Source organism: Vulpes vulpes, chromosome 16, assembly GCF_048418805.1.
Source record: "Vulpes vulpes isolate BD-2025 chromosome 16, VulVul3, whole genome shotgun sequence".
Classification (NCBI taxonomy): domain Eukaryota; kingdom Metazoa; phylum Chordata; class Mammalia; order Carnivora; family Canidae; genus Vulpes; species Vulpes vulpes.
In genome coordinates, this window is record NC_132795.1 from 61,922,181 (window position 1) to 61,940,242 (window position 18,062).

General features: G+C 36.3%; 1 protein-coding gene across 11 annotated transcripts in view; it reads left to right on the forward strand.

Moving 5' to 3' along the window:
* The window catches only part of SLC41A2 (solute carrier family 41 member 2), a 127,701-nt gene that overhangs the window by 8,515 nt on the left and 101,124 nt on the right, over nt 1-18,062 (forward strand). For 3 of the 11 annotated variants that reach the window (XR_011997972.1, XM_072742451.1, XM_072742455.1), the window contains exons 2-3: nt 14,448-14,539; nt 15,642-16,367. Coding sequence is in view for 8 of the 11 variants with exons in the window: in XM_072742451.1 (XP_072598552.1) it covers nt 15,813-16,367 (555 nt within the window). In the remaining 3 variants the exon portion in view is untranslated. Of the gene's footprint in view, nt 1-3,028; nt 3,296-3,863; nt 3,888-14,447; nt 14,540-15,641; nt 16,368-18,062 lie in introns of those variants that run through there. The other 8 variants (XR_011997971.1, XM_072742456.1, XM_072742453.1 and 5 more) reach the window with 7 other exon arrangements.

Sequence of the window (18,062 nt, forward strand, 5' to 3'; positions counted from 1 at the left end):
TGTGTCTCTATGAATAAATAAATAAAAATCTTTAAAAAAATAAAAATAAAAAATAAAATTAAAAAACACATCAGATATGGTATGTAAACCTAACAATGGTGTTAGAGCTACTTCCTATTCCAGCTTTCATTTTCTTTTTTTCTTTTAAACACTGGTTTCCTGAAGACCTTTATTGTTCAGTATATCTAAGTACTGTATAGTATATATACATAGTGGTCAGTGTATAAATGTAACACTTTATAGCCTGCTGGCAGTTTAATTAATTAAATTAAAAGTAGGATGGGATTTCAGTGCCCTGCTGGTACAGTCGGTTAAGCGTCTGACGCATGGTTTTGGCTCAAGGTCATGATTTCAGGGTCGTGAGATGAGCCCTGCCTTGGGCCCTGTGCTGAGCATGGAGTCTGCTAAAGTTACTATCTTCCTCTCCTGCTCCCCACCTCACTCATGCTCTCTCAAATAAATAAATAATGCTTTAAAAAAGTAGGATGGGATAAATTATATAAAAGATAAATATTAAACCTCAGTTGATTTTTTTTTTTTAAAGAACATTAGAAAAAAAATAAAGAACATTAGAACAAAACAGTAGATCTGAAAATTATAAGCCAGGGTTCAATACAGCAATGTATGATATTTTTATGATCCTACGGTATAGTATATTCCTTAGTAAGGGGCAAAAGAGGTGGAACATTAGGTTTTGAACCTTTTATAAAAATGTGTAAAAAGAATGATGAATAATGATGATGATTAACATTTTTTGAAGGCTCAATACACTGATATATGCACTTTACATGTACTAATTTATTTAATCTTCATAAAGACCCAGTGAGGAAGATATTTTTTTTGTGAGGAAACTGAGGTGAGAGACATAGTTTCCACAGCTAGTGAAAGTCAGTATATAAGCCAAAACAATATGATTTCAGAGCGCAAGCTCCTAACTACTGTCGTTATCATTATGTGTTGATACTTCTTGACATTGAATTTTTTGAAAGAAAATCATCTCTTAATTGAAGTGTGGAGATTTGCTGAATAAATCACTTGGAATTTCCCCATAAAATCACTCAATGCAAGTCCTGTTATTGATTAATTCATTTAATGAAAGCATAGCAAATACTTCCATAAGCTTTGTACAGTTTCAGACCTAGCATAAAGCATTTGCCAGTGGTTCCACATCAGTAATACAACTTTGAACAGCCAGTTAATATTCTTTCCTCTTCAAAATGTACTTGACTGAAATCTCTATACTCAGGTGTAGGATTTTGTGCATAGGTTTCATAATCTGAATTTAAAATCATATTACTCTTGAATCACTAAGTTTTATGCCTGAAACTCATAAGACACTGTATTAGTGTAATTACACTAACTGAAATTTAAATAAAATCTTGGAGAAAAAAATTAAATCATATTACTCCTTAGAACAAAACCTAGCCCTTTCTCAATCCCTGGGGGTAGTGCTATATAGGCAACCTAAGCATGCATTTGAGCATTAGCAAGGAAGCACCAAAAGAGAGAAAAACATTAATTTTTATAATTTTTATTTTATTTTTAAATTTTTGGGGAGTGCCTGGGTGGCTCAAGTCAGTCATCTGGGCGTCTGCCTTCAGCCCAGGTCGTGATCCCAGGGTCCTGGAATTGAGCCCCACGTCGGGCTCCCTGCTCAGCAGAGGAGTCAGCTTCTCCCTCTCCATCTACCCCTGCTTGTGTGTGCTCTTTCTCTCATTCATTCGGTCAAATAAATAAAATTTAAAAATTTTTTAAAAAAGATTTTATTTATTTATTTATTTATCAGAGACACAGAGAGAAAGGCAGAGACACAGGCAGAGGGAGAAGCAGGCTCCATGCAGGGAGCCCAATGTGGGACTCAATCCCAGGACCCCGGGATCACAGCTTGAGCCAAAGGCAGACACTCAACCACTGAGCCACCAGGCGCCTACGTTTTATAATTTTTAAAAGACAATGAGGTAGTCTTTCTAGAAAAAAAATCATTAGTAATTTGTTTGGAGTTATTATTATGAAATATATGTGATGGTTTGTGGGAATCTGGCCCTGCTTTGGAGCATGGTGGGGTAGATACAGTTACTTATTCACAATTATCTAACAAATATAAATGAAACCTTGGCTATGAAAAATGAATACAGCAGAATAACAGCTATATGGTACTGTTTAGGATGTGTTCATTAAATGAAGGCAGAGTAAGAGAAATATACTTTGTTTTATTATTGAAAAGCAGTTTCTCAACCTCAAAATAGGATTCTCTGAACACCTTTGCTAACTATTCCTCAAGTTTTTTCTAACAGTTGTACTAACTGATATGTCTGCCTTTTAATTGTGCTGAATATACTGGGGAATGAGTGGAGAGGGAGAAGTAGGGAAGAAAGGGGCAATTTTGGAGCTCCTAGGAGTTTTAGAAAGAGGAAATTGTGAGTAATCATTAAAAGTAGCTTCATAGGATATTATTGAAAAGGAAATTTGGGGGATATTTTATGAAATGCAGAAAGCAGGATGTAAAATAATATGTACAGTATGAACCTATTTTTGTTTTAAACATATATAGAGAAAAAGTATAGTAAAAAAAAAAGTTATATATACCAACATGTCATTAATGAATATCTCTGAATGATGGGTTTCCAGAATAAACCATTTTTATGTATCCTTGCTTTTTTTTTTTTTTTCTGAAAACCTATTGCTTCTATGAGAAAAAGAAAAAAGAAAAAAACCCCAAAACCCTATCCTAGGTGCATTAGAAGCACAGTTTCAAATGAGCTGGGAAAGAAGGAAGGGTAGTCAAGACACTTTTTGAGCAAAGACCATCATGACAACTAAGTTGATTTTTAGGTGTCTTTGAGGGTAGTTAGCTTGAACTTCAAGTTGGACTTAGAGCTCCCCCTGCACCTTTTTTTTTTTTTTTAACTGATATTTGAATAAAAAGGTACATAGCCCTGACCAAAGGGTAGAGAGGAGAAAGTTGATTGCAGGGAGTAAAGATACTGAGTTAGGGCATTGTTTCACTTCGCTGCCAAGATAATTGAGTAACATAACACTGTGTACCTGTAGTTTACCTAATCTGCGAACAGTCTGAACAGTCTCTTGTACCGACTCCATGCGTTTGAACTGACTTCACAGCGCTGTGTACCCGGGAATACTCTTTAAGGAAAGTGCAGTTTGGGAAGGTAGAAGATCAGCTTCATCTCCTTGGGTGCTGCCATTGTGAAAGTGTCCCAGCAAGGGAAGGTGACATTAGGCTACCACTTGAGGAACACCTGAGAGAGGGAGCTGCCCTGTTTCATAACTTTGGAAGGTAATGTAAATTCATGTGGCCTGTGCATAAGGGTCCTGCTTCACCTCTGAGATAGGGGAAAGAAAGAGGGGGATGGTGGATAGACAGAAGTGCTTTGAGTAAATAGTTGAAATGAGATACTGTGAAAATTATGGGGCACTCTAGGTCTAAAAATGGAGAAGAAAAAATGCTAACTTTACACGTGGCCAATCCTTTCCTTCCCTTTTCTTAAAAACAAAATTTTATTTTTCTTTTAAACCTTAACACATTAGCTTCCTTTCTTCCTTTATCTATTCTTAAAAATAGAATTTTCTTTCTCTTAAATTTTGACACATTGGTATCCTTTCTGCACCTTGAAATTCTGGAAGCTTTCATTTTCAATTTTCAGTTTAATTATACAGAGTTAAGTGTATATTTTACGTTGGTCCGGGAGTGGGTTTGCATTTGTAGGGTTTAATTGTCTATAAGAACATAAGCATGTGTTATGTGGGGGAAAAATGAAAGTATACTTTTGTATGAGTTCTGAAGAATAGTTTTTACTCATTTGAAATGCTGATGAACTCATAACTTCCTAATTTTGGTATTTCAGATTCACAAGTGCCAGAGAAAAATGGTAAGGAAATATATTTATGTTTTAGTCTTATGTACACTATGCTTTACACAAAGGTGTTGAGTCAGTTTATAAAAAAAATAATACAAGAAATGTTGGCTTTTTTTAAAAAAGAATTATAAAACTAGTACCAAAGAAAATAAAACTAGAAGTATAACGTTAAAATGGATAAATTAATCATAGATTTGAATTTTTGATATACCTGTAAGTTTCTTTGCTGCTAAAGGAAAAAAATAAGATGGCTCAATATTTATTAAAGAAAAGTAAAAATATCAATTTTCGGTAGCAAGGCTAACTGTATTGTTTCTAAATAAAGTTTCATATGACTTCATGCATGAATGATTGATGAGAAGGGGATGTTCTCAGCAGTTCTCAGGAAATTAATGAATGTCCATTGCTTGTCAATTAAAGGAGAGAGTCATTAAGTGAGTTTTTGAATAAGATACATGAAAGAAATGTTTAAGACAGTAACAGAAATAAACTTTTTTAAATTTAATTTTTTAAAAGATTTTATTTGTGAGAGACACACACAGAGAGAGAGAGAGAGAGAAAAAGAGAGAGAGAGGCAGAGGCATAGATAGAGGGAGAAGCGGGCCCGAAGTGGGACTCATCCCAGGACTCCAGGATCAAGTCCTGAGCTAAAGGCAGATGCCCAACCACTGAGCCACCCAGGCATCCCTACTTTGTTTTATTATTGAAAAGCTTAAAACAGGGTTCTCTGATTGTACTCTTTTGCTATCTAACTATTCCTCAAGTTTTTTCAAATAGTAGCACTAACCGATATTTCTGGTAATAGTTGACTTCCTGTCTTAGAAAAAGAATTTGTGTATTGCTGTGAACTTAATCAGAATATCTAGTTAAATGATTGAATTTTTCGCCCCATTTTTTTAGTTGGTTTTATAGGGACTAGATATAATCTAACTGATGGCACTTGGTAGAATAAACTGTACTTTGTTTATGCAATACACTTAGTTCTTTGGACACACACGTATTTATTCTGTCAATATTTTCTGAATAAGTAGAAATGGTTTAACTGTGAATTGTGTTGTAGTTGACTCATTAGCTTGTTTTTGGTCTATCCTAAATAAAGCATTCTTTCAAAAATTATTTACTTATTTATTCAGTGGAATTGAAGGTAGTGATTCTGAAACAAAATTAGTTGCTCTGGATCTGGTTTTCTTTGAAAAATTGTTTGAGATGTGTTGAGGATTTATTATACAGAAGATTTAGTGTATCAGCTGATTATTTCTGGTCTTAAATTCTTTACAAATGTTTGGTTGTTTTTTAGGCATATAGAAAGAATTGATAAATTTCAAGACATTACTCTTTTTTTGTCAGTGTGCAATTTTAGAAATGAGTGATTGTTTTATGTAGTCAGCTAGGTTTTGGATCTCAGTAGTTGAATCATGTCCGTGACTTCTCAAGCTTTTGTGTTTGTTAGGAAATATCAGAGCCACCAATTTTACAGCAATTCATTGTTACTGAGATAGCAGTTAATTGTTCTTTCCTTCTCCCAGTTTTTCCTAACTTGCCAGTAAAGTTTGAGGTCACTACCTATAACTTAAATGAAACTTACGTGAGTGCTTAAATTCAGTTTAAGTCAAAGAAGTCAAGTTTTTTTTTTAATATTTTTATTTTTATTTTTTTAATGATAGTCACAGAGAGAGAGAGGCAGAGAGAGGCAGAGACACAGGCAGAGGGAGAAGCAGGCTCCATGCACCCGGAGCCCGACGTGGGATTCGATCCCTGGTCTCCAGGATCACACCCTGGGCTAAAGGCAGGCGCCAAACCGCTGCGCCACCCAGGGATCCCAAGAAGTCAAGTTTTTAAAAGAAGATGGTTATATATTTTAGACAAAAAAGAAAAACAGGGAGATATTCTCATTGTATTTTAGAGGTGAGCCTTTTAACCAGGGAGGATGGTCTTTGTGAGATGGTGTCTTATATTTTAATTTCTAAGTACTTTTTCAAAAAAGATTTTATTTATTTAATTGAGAGAGGGAGAAAGAGTGTGTAGATATGATATGCATGCAGGGGGAGGGGCAGAGAGAGGGAGAGGGAATCCCAAGCCTATACGTGGCTCCCAGCACAGAGCTGGACATGGGGCTTGATCCCAGGACCTTGAGATGATGACCTGAGCTGAAAGCAAGAGTTGGATCCTTAACCGACTGAACCAGGTATCCCTCAGTTTCTAAGTATTTTTAAAGGAGCTGAACAGTAATAAAAATTTATAAGATGTAAATTACTATTACTCAGCTGTTGTTTGGACCAATTTGATACTTCGATCTTGTAAAGTCTGTGGGACAGTTATTGAATTGACTCACCTTCATTCCTTAGAATTGTTATGGTGGGATAGTTACTGTAGTTACTGTTCCTTGTTTAGCTGCAGGACATGATCAGAAGACATTCATGTATTTTTTCTAGTTATATATTCTTAACTGGATACCATGAATTATATTCTTCTGCCAAGCAGTAATAGTGCCTTTGGAATTCTTGAGATTTCTTTTATATTTCCATATTGATTTCTTTTGAGGGCCAAGTGATCTATTACATATCACAGGAAACACAACATGTCATTTCTGTCATGTGGGAACGAAATGGATACGTTTCATTTAAAAAAATTCTCTTTTTTTAAACTGTAAGTGATAGGAAAATTGCTAACTATTTTTGGCATTTAATTTTGACTGTTCTTTCCTCTCTGTACCCTTAGTTTTACATTGATTTGGGTAGATTTCTTTGAGGTGGAACAATCTGGTAGAAAGTGTAGAAGTGGAAAAGCTGAATAAAGGAAACTGGATTGAATAAAGGAAGCTTAGAAAAGAAAATAATATACCTGGTTTAGATAATCTAGTAGAAGGAATCAAGTCAGTGTGAAACATTAGGAAACTCAAAACAAACAAACAAACAAACAAAAAAACCTCAAATAAGCAATGTAGAGCTCAGTGGATGAGAATGATGAGATCAAAGGGCTGAAAATGAGAAATGATTTTGGTAATAGCTGTAGGGCTAGCTCAAATGGAGAAGAGAGTTTTTCAATATGACTCAATAGTCAAGCTGTCAAGATCTCTGATCTCCATAAATGGTGCTAGGGTGCCCTCCTGGGTTCTGGTGAGTACCCTCATGCAGAGTGCCTCTGCATGAGGTCATGGCAGAATGGCAGAAAGTAGTGTTAGGGTGAACACAAGAATACCAGAGGAATGATTGTTTAGGAGCTGTTTGGGATATGTGCTGATTGATGGTAAATACTTCAGGAAAAGAGAATTGCGAATAGGAAATGGAGAAGCTGACGTTCAGGTCATGAAATTGAAATCTAAAAGGTTTTTAAACATAATTTTTCTCTCAATGTTAATCATTGAGAGAAATTGGTAAGGATTTAAGTTTACATAGGTTTAGAACTTAAAATGAAAATAGTTAAAACTGAGCAGCTATAAAGTCAACCTGCTTTTTGGGTGCTTCAAAAAAGCAAATTAAATAGACATAATCCTTCTTTATGAACTGATTATACAATTAAATAGTTAAGTACTTAACCGAGTATTATTCAAAAGAATGAACCAAAATTGTTTATGAAACAAGGAAATAATTTGTAGATCAGCTGAAGTCTGGTTTTGTTTGCCATAACCTTTTGAAAGCTAATTTAATTGACCACATAATACATCCTCTTTGGTTACTACCTACTTTTGAAGAACAAACAGAAACACAGAAGACATATACCCAAAGAGAAAGCGAAAGGAGCAGAAAGTACACAATTTATACAAATATATACGATTTATACAAATATATTTATACACATATAAAATACCCACCTGATGGACAAGTTGAGATTTTTGACTAAATGTGATAATACTGGTAACAATAACTCAAATCACTTTTGGTATGGGAAGATAACAAAGTATTAAGCTCTCATTTATTTATTTATTTATTTATTTATTTATTTTTTAAATTTTTTTTTTTAAATTTTTATTTATTTATTTATGATAGTCACAGAGAGAGAGAGAGAGGCAGAGACACAGGCGGAGGGAGAAGCAGGCTCCATGCACCGGGAGCCTGATGTGGGATTCGATCCCGGGTCTCCAGGATCGCGCCCTGGGCCAAAGGCAGGCGCCAAACCACTGCGCCACCCAGGGATCCCTTAAGCTCTCATTTAATGCCTTTCTTAATAATTAAGGCCTGCTAACTCACTGGTTGGCTGGATTTTTTACATGTATTATATAACCTTTGCAATGAAACAACACCTCCTCTAGCACAAAGAATAAAGCAACACACATAAAATACACTGCTTTTTCCTAAGTTTTAAAAACAAGCAATTTGAACATTCATGTTTTTCATTTTTGTAACTGAGGTAGAATTCATAAAGGAGTGTCTGGTATTAGTTTATTTTCCTTAAAGTCAGTTACTCCCTGACATGACTATAGACCAGTGCTGTCCATGACAAAACTGTCAAAGGGAATATAGAGTGGATTCTAATCTAAATCTAAATGTGTTCAATGGAAAGCTGTCTTTTAATCTGAGATTTTGCCTCTTCTATGTTCTTTTTTTTTTAATTTTATTTTTCTAAGTTTTAATTTATTTGTTCATTTTAAGTAATCTCTTCTTCTAATGTGGGACTCAAACTCACCACCCGGAGATCAAGAGTTGCATGCTCTTCTGACCTAGCCAGCAGGTGCTCCTCCCCTTTTACATTTTGGTGTTAAAAGTACACTTATATTTTTAGAAAAATATCATTTAAAATATCTTTAGATTTTTGTATATATATATCATTTTTAACAGTTTTATTGAAATATAATTGACATACATCACTGGGTGAGTTTCAGGTTTACAAAATAAAGATTTGACTTATGTATGTTATGAAAAAATTGCCACAATAAATTCAATTAATATCCATTATGCCATATAGATAGAATAAAGAGAAATGAGGGAGGAAAAAACTCTTTTTCTCCTTGTGGTAGAACTGTTAAGATTTACTTTACTTTTTTTTTTTTTTTAAGATTTTATTTATTCATGATAGAGAGAGAGAGAGGCAGAGACACAGGCAGAGGGAGAAGCAGGCTCCATGCAAGGAGCCTGACACGGGACTCGATCCCGGGTCTCCAGGATCACGCCCTGGGCTGAAGGCTGGCGCTAAACTGCTGAGCCACCCAGGGATCCCCAAGATTCATTTTTCTAACAACTTTTATATATCCTACAGCAGTGCTAACTATAGTTCTGGTGTTGCACATTATATCTCTAGTTCTTGTGTATCTTATAACAGAAAGTTTGTACTCTGACCTCTTTCCTCAGATTCCCCCATCGGTTCCCCCTGCCTCTATCTCTGGTAACCACAAATTTGATCTTTTTTCTTTGAGGTTAGGTTTCTTTCCTTTTCTTTTTTTTGTCTTTCTCTTTTTAAAAAAGATTCTACGTATAAATGAGATCATACGGTATTCCCATTTCTCTTTTTTTGACTTATTTCACTTCCTTCATAAAGCACAGAGTCCATTCATGTTGTTGCAGATGGCAGGTATTCCTTGTTTGTTTGTTTTTATGGCTGGATAATATTCCATTGTGTGTGTGTGTGTGTGTGTGTGTGTGTATTATATATGTACACACACGACAACTTCTTTGTCTACTTACCTGTCAGTGGACACTTAGGTTGTTCCATTCTGGCTATTGTAAATAATGGTGCTCAGAACACAGGGGAGCAGATATCTTTTTAAGTTAGTGCCTTTGTTTCCTTTGGATATGTTCCCAGAAGTGGAATTGCTAGGTCATATGGTAGTTCTATTTTTAATTTTTTGAGGATCCTCCATACTGTTTTCCATAATGGCTGCACCAATTTACAGTCCACTGGCAGTACATAAAGTTCCCTTTTCTTCACATTCTGATCAGCATTTGTTATCTTTTATCTTCTTGTTGATGGCCAGTCTAATAGGTGTGAGGTGGGAACAATTGGTTTTAAAGATTTTATTTATCTGACAGAGAGAGCACATGCGATCAGGGGGAGGGGCAGAGGGAGAGGGAGAATCTAAAGTGGATTCCATGCAAAGCACTGAGCTCTGGGTGGCTCAGTTTCACAACCCTGAGATCATGACCTGAGCCGAAACCAAGAGTTGAACACTTAACTGATTGAGCCACCCAGGTGCCCCTTGGGAAAGATTGTTTTTAACTTGGTAAAATTTGAGGGGAAGTTTGACTGGTTAATGAGATCTAAATATTTGCAAACCACTGTTTTAAAACTCTTTAACCATAGATGGAACCCATAAGTGCTCAGTAGATCAGAGACTCACCCAAACTTAAATAGGCAGGAATCTGTATATCAGAATCCTTTTTTTAAAGATACGCTTTTAGGTAGTTTTTGATAGATCATGCTATGGTAATAATTCCAGACTCGTGGTGGCTTTCAACCACAATGCTTTATTTCTTCTTCACATTACATGTTGCCTGTGAGTTGCTGAGGATTGGCTGCAGTAGCTGGGGCTCTGCACGCATCTTTGTCCCAGGACCCAGTTTGAGGAAGCAGCAGTAACCTAGAACGTGCCCATCTCATGACAGGGAAAGGGAGACATAGCTGAACTGCTTCTGCTTGTAGGTGTTTCTGCTGCTGTCATTCTCTTGGCCAGTGCAAGTCACGTGGCCAACTCTGGTGTCAGTGGAGATGAGGAAGTCTAATCCTCTCATAGTCCCTTCAAGGAAGGTGGCAACAGGTGGAGATAATTCCTTACAGGAGGGTAGCAATAATGGGAGTAAAATAGTCTACAACATCATGCATACTGAAACACTTATGTAGCGTGTATGAGTAAAGGACAGTAATAAATAGATATCCACCATCAAACTGAAAAAATATAACCAATACCTTTGAAGCCCCCTGTATGTTTTTTTTTTTTTTAATATTTTATTTATTCTTGAGAGACACACACACACACAGAGGCAGAGACACAGGCAGAGGGAGAAGCAGGCTCCATGCAGGGAGCCTGACGCAGGACTCGATCCTAGGTCTCCAGGATCAGGCCCTGGGCTGAAGGCAGCGCTAAACCGCTGAGCCACCCGGGCTGTGCTCCTGTATGTTTTTATACCACTTAGCCAAATACAACCGTTCTTTTGAAATTTGTGTTTATCATACCCTTTATATATTCCAGTGTATGAATATCCCACAATTTAGATTTTCTCTTGAGCTAATTCCAGTTTTTTGCTAGTACGAAAATGTTGCTAAGGGTATTCTTTATGTGTCTTCTGGTATACAGTGCAAGAGTCTCTTCAGGGAATGAATTTGGGGTGGAATTGCTGGAATGTGGGGCATATACATCTTTAATTTTAGTAGATAATGCCCATTGTTTTCCAAGGTGGTATAACATTTACAGTTGCATTAGTAATGTTTTATGTATTACCAGTGCTCATACCTTTATTCACATTTGAAAGTGTGACTCATTTTGAGTGTAGTGAATGTAAATCAGATTCTTTTTTGAATGTGTAGGGAGGTGCTTCTCAAACTTGTGTGTGTACACAAATCACTTGGGGATGCTATTAAAAGTGAAGGTTTTGATTCATAGATTGGGGGTAGGGATGGGAGCTGAGAGCCTGCAAGTCTAACAAGCTCCCAGGTAATACCAGTGCTGCTGGACCATAAACCATATTTAGAGTAACAAGGGCGTAAGGCAGTAAAATAGAGTTGTCTTCTTTGGAACAAAACTGCTAAATGACAGGATTTGATACAGCCACTCAGTCTGGGCTTTTGAATCATGCCTCATATTTTCATTGACATTAGATGATAGTATAGATAATTTTTTTTTCATTTTGCAGTTTTGGAAGAAAAAAAATCCCAAGACACAGTTTTAACCATTCTACTTGTACTCTACTCCACATTTTTAAATTTGTAATTTTATTTTATTTTTTAAAAATATTTTATTTATTTGAGAGGGAGAGAGAGCAAGTGAGTGAGCCCAAGTAGGGGGAGGGGCAGCGGGAGAGGGAGAAGTAGGTTCCCCACTGAGTAGGGAGCCTGGATGCAGGACTCGATCCCAGGACCCCAGGATCATGACCTGTGCCAAAGGCAGATGTTCAACCACTGAGCCACCCTGGTGCCCCTCCCCCAGATTTTTTTTTTTAATTTGCAACTTCTATTTTGTGCAAATAGTGGCCATCAGTGAATAAAGTAGCAGATTCTTTGTTCTTAGAGATTTGTTTCTGTTTAACACAGAGAATTCAGGATTTAAAGGTAAAGAATGCCAGTGGGAATATTTTATGTCATTCTTCAGTTACTTAGTAGGTTATATTAATGTAGTACTGACCTAGCCGAGGAGAAACAGTATCTTTAGAACTTTAATAGAATAGCCTACCTTTAAATCCTCAAGTTGCAAGTTAAAAATAAAATAAATTTAAAAATTTAAAAATCTGGAACAGTAGAGTACTACTGCTTCCCTTCAAGTGGTGGTGGTGGTGGTGGTAGAGGAGACTTTTTGAGGTGCTACTTTTGATAAAATGGCAGCTTCAGAATGATGTCACTTCAAAGAGAAGTGAGAAAACTCTTCCAGAGGCCTTTCACTCTAAAGTAGCCCTTCAGTAACTTATTCACTCATTAAATCAAATGTTTCCTTTAGAGCCTTTATCACAGATTATCTCATTTGTTTGCTCATATGGTGTGTATCATCCCCATCACAAGATAGAATCCATTAGAAGCAGGAATGGTGCTCGTTTTATTAATTTTGTGTAACCCCAGCATCTAGTAGTCACTCAGGAAATAGAAAACAAAAATGTAAAATTCCAGGGAAGGACTTAGGTCCTGCTGGAGCCACTTGTCATGTGATCTGGAGGGTAGGATACTGTTGATTGATAAGCCTACCTGAACTGCATGAAATAGAGGAAGAACAGATTCACGTAGGAAATGGAAATTTGTGTCAACTTAAAAACAGTGCCTCCCAGAAGAAGGCAGCCCCATGAATGGAGCCTTGGGCTAGATTTCAGACCCACCTCATGGTCTCTGTGCACAAAGGCCCTGGTTGAATATCCATCTCTCCATCTTACCTTCCAAATTGCTTATGCCAAAGTAAGAATACTAGGAGCAAAAGTATGAGCTGTACGTATCTTTCTTTGCATCTGGATCCCGCTTGGCCAAGTCTGTGTTGACTGTGTGCTTAGCCATGCCCTGTAAATATTCTAATGGAGAGGACTTGTCTTGGGAGATTCCTCCCCACCCTTCACCTTCCCTTCCTTTCATTTTTCTATCTAGTGTTAGTTGGTCAAGTTTCCCCAGTTCTCTCCATTTTGATCAACCGGATAATTCTGCTTCAAAAGGAAGAAGAAATTGCCTGTATCCATGACAGGCCCTTCAGTAGTATAGATTTATCTTAAAGTTCAATCCTTTTGAGGTTTGTTTTATATTTTATTTAACTGAAGATCTCTTTGAGGCAGTGAAATGCTCACTCTTTAAAAAAAGAAGCAAATGGGTAGAAGGAACAGAAAGCCACTCAGTCTACTCATATGAGGCTGTTGGGAACCTCATAAGTTCCAGAAGTATAGCTGAGCCTCTTATTACATGGAAAGTTCTCGGGTAGCTATTCTGGCCGTCTTTCTTTTTCTGGGACTACTTGGTTTCTCCTCTGCTTTACTCTGGACATTAGTTCCATTCATCTGATTTTCTTTAAACATTGCCTTGCTATGTATGTTTACTGAAAACCTGCAAATGGCAAAAAATGGCTACTATTCATTGAATTATTATTTTTTAAAGATTTTATTTATTCGCTCATGAGAGACACAGAGGCAGAGACACAGGCAGAGGGAGAAGCAGGCTCCATGCAGGGAGCCTGATGTGGGACCTGATCCTGGGACCCTGGGGTCATGCCCTGAGCTGAAGGCAGACCCTCACCAACTGAGCCACCCTGGTGCCCCTACTCATTGGATTTTTACAGCAAGTCCACGAGAAGTCTGCACTATAATCCCTTGGGCGAGTTTAAAAAGAAAGATGTATAGTCTTCAAACATAGATATTCCTGGTCAGTAGTAGATTTGGGGTCCCACAATCTGTTTTAAAATGTTTCTCAGTAGGATTCCAAGATTCCTCCATATCACAAAAAGGAAGGAAAGAAAATGAGTGAATGATGAAATAGATGAGACAGGCCATACCACCTGCTTGCTATACACCTCTGTTTGCTATTGATCTTCCTATCAAAGGAGTGGAGATGGACATTCTAAGGAACTGACAACAAGCATTGAAGGATGTAATAATTTTAATTAAAAGCAGTGACCACTAAAAAAAATTTAAAAAAAGAAATAAAAGCAGTGACTAGCAGTAGTAATTCTCAGTTCTCACTTGGTGGGTGGCAGTGCAGTTGGGCAGTGAGAACACCTATCTGTTATCAAAGAAGTGCCAATTTCTTGATCTCGATGCTCTTGGAAGTACAAGGCAGGCCTGGGTGTTCCTGACCTGAGGCCTTTAGACCCATTGCAGTGGATCACTTTGAAAGCCTATGTAGCTCTGGCAGCAGCTGTCCAAATACTCAGGCTCTCTACCTGGGTGGGTGGTATATGACCTTGCAGCTTCAGTGCCTATCACTGTAAAACTAGCTATAGTATGTGTCTGTGTCCCTTGATTTCAGAGTCTTTAGAGAGGATTTGGTTGCTGGCCAGCCACTCAGAAGCCTACTCTGGGATTGGGGGTCAGAGCGGACTTTGAGAAGAGCATTAAGTAGTAAGTGCATTGTAAGCTTTCTTTTGGTTGGCTTGCAAAGTAGAACATTTAGTGAGTATCTGTAACTCCTTTTCTTTGTAGTTATTTTGTAGATAACAGAGATTGTATTCCTAAATCAGTTGTAATGAATTGTACAAATATGATTGCAACCTATTTTTATATATGAAATAAATGCCCTAAGCAGTGTTCAGAATATTTACCAAATATTTTTATGGCAAACATTATCATTGTCTCCTCATATTTTAATAAAAATAACATTTTGATAAAATATATGATACATTTTGTAAATAAAGTAGGTTTATTATTTAACATTTAAAATATAATGCCATATTCTTTACTACTTATTATATACTGACATATGTAAAGAGTTGTAACAATTTGATTCTGAGACCTCTGTATAGTAATAGAAGCCATCACTAAAGATTTATTCATTTATTTTAGAGAGAGAGAGAGAGAGAAAGAATCTTCCAGCAGACTCCCAGCTGAGGAGAGCCTGCAGCAGGGCTCCATCTCCTGACCCTGGAAGTCATGACCTGAGCTGAAACCAAGAGTTGGTTGCTTCACCGACTGAGCTACCCAGGCACCCCAGAAGCCATCACTTTATTTAATAAATTTGTTCTCTGTAGAATTGCAGAGACTTTATGGCTTTACATAGGTGTCAATTATGTAAAGTATGCAAAGATAAACACTTTTAGGGGGATCCCTGGGTGGCTCAGCGGTTTGGTGCCTGCCTTTGGCCCAGGGCGCGATCCTGGAGTCCTAAAATCAAGTCCTGAGTTGGGCTCCCAGCATGGAGCCTGTTTCTCCCTCTGCCTGTGTCTCTGCCTCTCTCTCTGTCTGTCATGAATAAATAAATAAATCTTTAAAAAATATATTTATTAAAGATAAACACTTTTAACAAAGATTTGAGCACAAAGTTCTGTACTATATTTCTGTTTAGAAAGTAGCTGTATGGCTCAAAACAATTATGTGTTAAGCCCACAAAGCATAGTGTCATTACCTTAGGGTTGGTTTAAGAACATAAGTGTTTTATATGAGAATCTTAAGTATCAAGATAGTTAATCTGATTTTTTAAAAAATTATTTTATTTTCTTCTTTTCAGATCCAGTCCCTCTGTGGAACTTCTTATACACCTTTTCTTAGTAGAAACGTTATTTCCTACAAAATGAAGGCAACATCTTAATTCAAACCAGCATTTGTGTGGTTCTGATTTACCTACAATGGTGTACAAAGCTTGAGGTCCAAGGAGTACAGGGTCTTTTGCGATGACAATATGACTAATAGCAAAGGAAGATCTATTACTAATGACATAAGTAGTGGTCCAAGTAGTGGAGGAGGTTTAGTAGACTGGACTTTAAGCTTAAATACAATTCAGTCTGATAAGTTTTTAAATTTATTGTTGAGTATGGTTCCAGTAATTTACCAGAAAAACCAGGAAGATAGACACAAAAAAGCAAATGGCATTTGGCAAGATGGGTTATCAACAGCAGCACAGACTTTTAGCAGTCGATCTGAGCAGCACATGGAGTTTCACAGTTTCTCAGAGCAGTCTTTTCATGGCAATAATGGGCACACACCAGGAAGCTGCAGCCCCAAGTATGACGACTATGCCAACTACAAGTTCTGTGATGGAAGGAGTACTGCAGAGGCTGCTGCCATGCTACAGAATGAAGATGCATCTAGTGAAGGGGATGAAGATGCCATTGTGGAAACAAACCAGAAATCACCAAAGGAATCCAGTGGTGTCATGGCACTGCAAATACTTGTACCATTTTTACTAGCTGGTTTTGGAACAGTTTCAGCCGGCATGGTTTTGGATATAGTCCAGGTGGGTTTAATTCTTTGTTTATCTTCACTGTCTGTCTTCATTGTTGAAAATGCTTTTTGTAGGTTTCTAATCTCAAACATTCTAGATTTCTAAATCTATTCTAGATTTAACTTATCCCTCAGTGAAATGAACTAATGCTGACTCAAGCAGAGAATGTGTTGTTTCTAGTGTTTTTGTTTGTTTTCCTTTAGAGGTCCTGAGAGAATAGTCTCATTCTGTCAAGTGACACTTCATGAAAAAGTACAATGATAAAGTAACCCCAACATGGGTACAATGCAAAACCCAATACATATTATATTTAAATACTTCTTTATCTTTAAAATAAGATATATACTTGTTAAAAAATGAATTCAAACAATGCAAAGTATTAAATAAAAGATAAAAAATCTTCCCTCTTCCTCCTCTTCAAACCAAATTCTCTTCCCCTCCATAGGTTAAGAGTTTGTGTGTTTACTTGCCAATATTTTTCTATGGTTACATATATACCTATGTACAGTTTCTTTTTCAGAAATAAAAATGAAGTGATATATATACTTTTCTGCCACTTATTTTAATTGCTTAATAATATATCTTAGACATCTTTACAAACTAATAACAAAGATGTTCTGCGTTTTAAAATGAGAGCTTGATATTCCATTGTCTGAACATACTAAAATGTATTCAATACTCTCCCATGCTAGTGCTATAATGAATACCCTTATAAATATATCATTATACACTTACACTAATATTTTCATTGGATAGATTTTAAGAATGGGATTTCTGGGGATTAGGGTAGGTGCATGGGTTTATAATTTTATGGATACCATCAGATTAACTTTCAAAAAGATTGCACCAAATATTTACACTCCTACCGTTAGTATAGAAATACTTTTTATTTTTCCATGTCCTAGTCAGTATTGAATATTCTTGATCATTTTCATTTTTGTTAATTGATAGGGAAATGTTTTCATAAACTAATTAACATTCTTTAATTATTATTAATGTTTAGCATGTTTTCATATGTCTATTGGCTATTCTTACCTCTTCTGTGAATATTTCTTATACGAGTTACCTTTTTGTATCTATTATCTATTTTGAAAATGTATATGCTTCTTATTGATTTGTAGGAATTCTTAATGTAGTATGGTTACAGAGTTACTTATTATATAATTATCTTTCTAACGTAGTAAGTTGTTAAAATGTAGCATTCTGTTACTACCAGTTTTCATTCAACAATCAGAGAAAGATTGGCTTTGGAAAAGTGTTAGTTAGATAGGATAACATTTATGTGCCTTGTCTTTCATTGCTTGTGCCTAAAAGAAATCTCAGGTCATTTATGACACCAAAAAACTTTTTAAAGGATAACATTTTTATTTAAATGGAAAATATACATAAATAGAAACAATTTTTCCACCATCAGTTGGAGAAAGGATATGAAAAGAACCATCTTAAGATGGTTCTTATTGAATTTTTACAGTAATCAGTCAAGAAAAAGAAGGCATCCACATTGGTAAGGAAGAAGTAAAATATTTACTATTTGCAGATGACATGATACCATATATATAAAATCCTTAAGACTCCACCAAAAATACTACTATTGATAAATGAATTCAGTAAAGTCAATACAAAAATAATAACAAGTCTGTTGCACTTTTATACACTAATAATGAAATAGCAGAAAGAGAAATGAAGAAAGCAGTCTCATTTACAGTT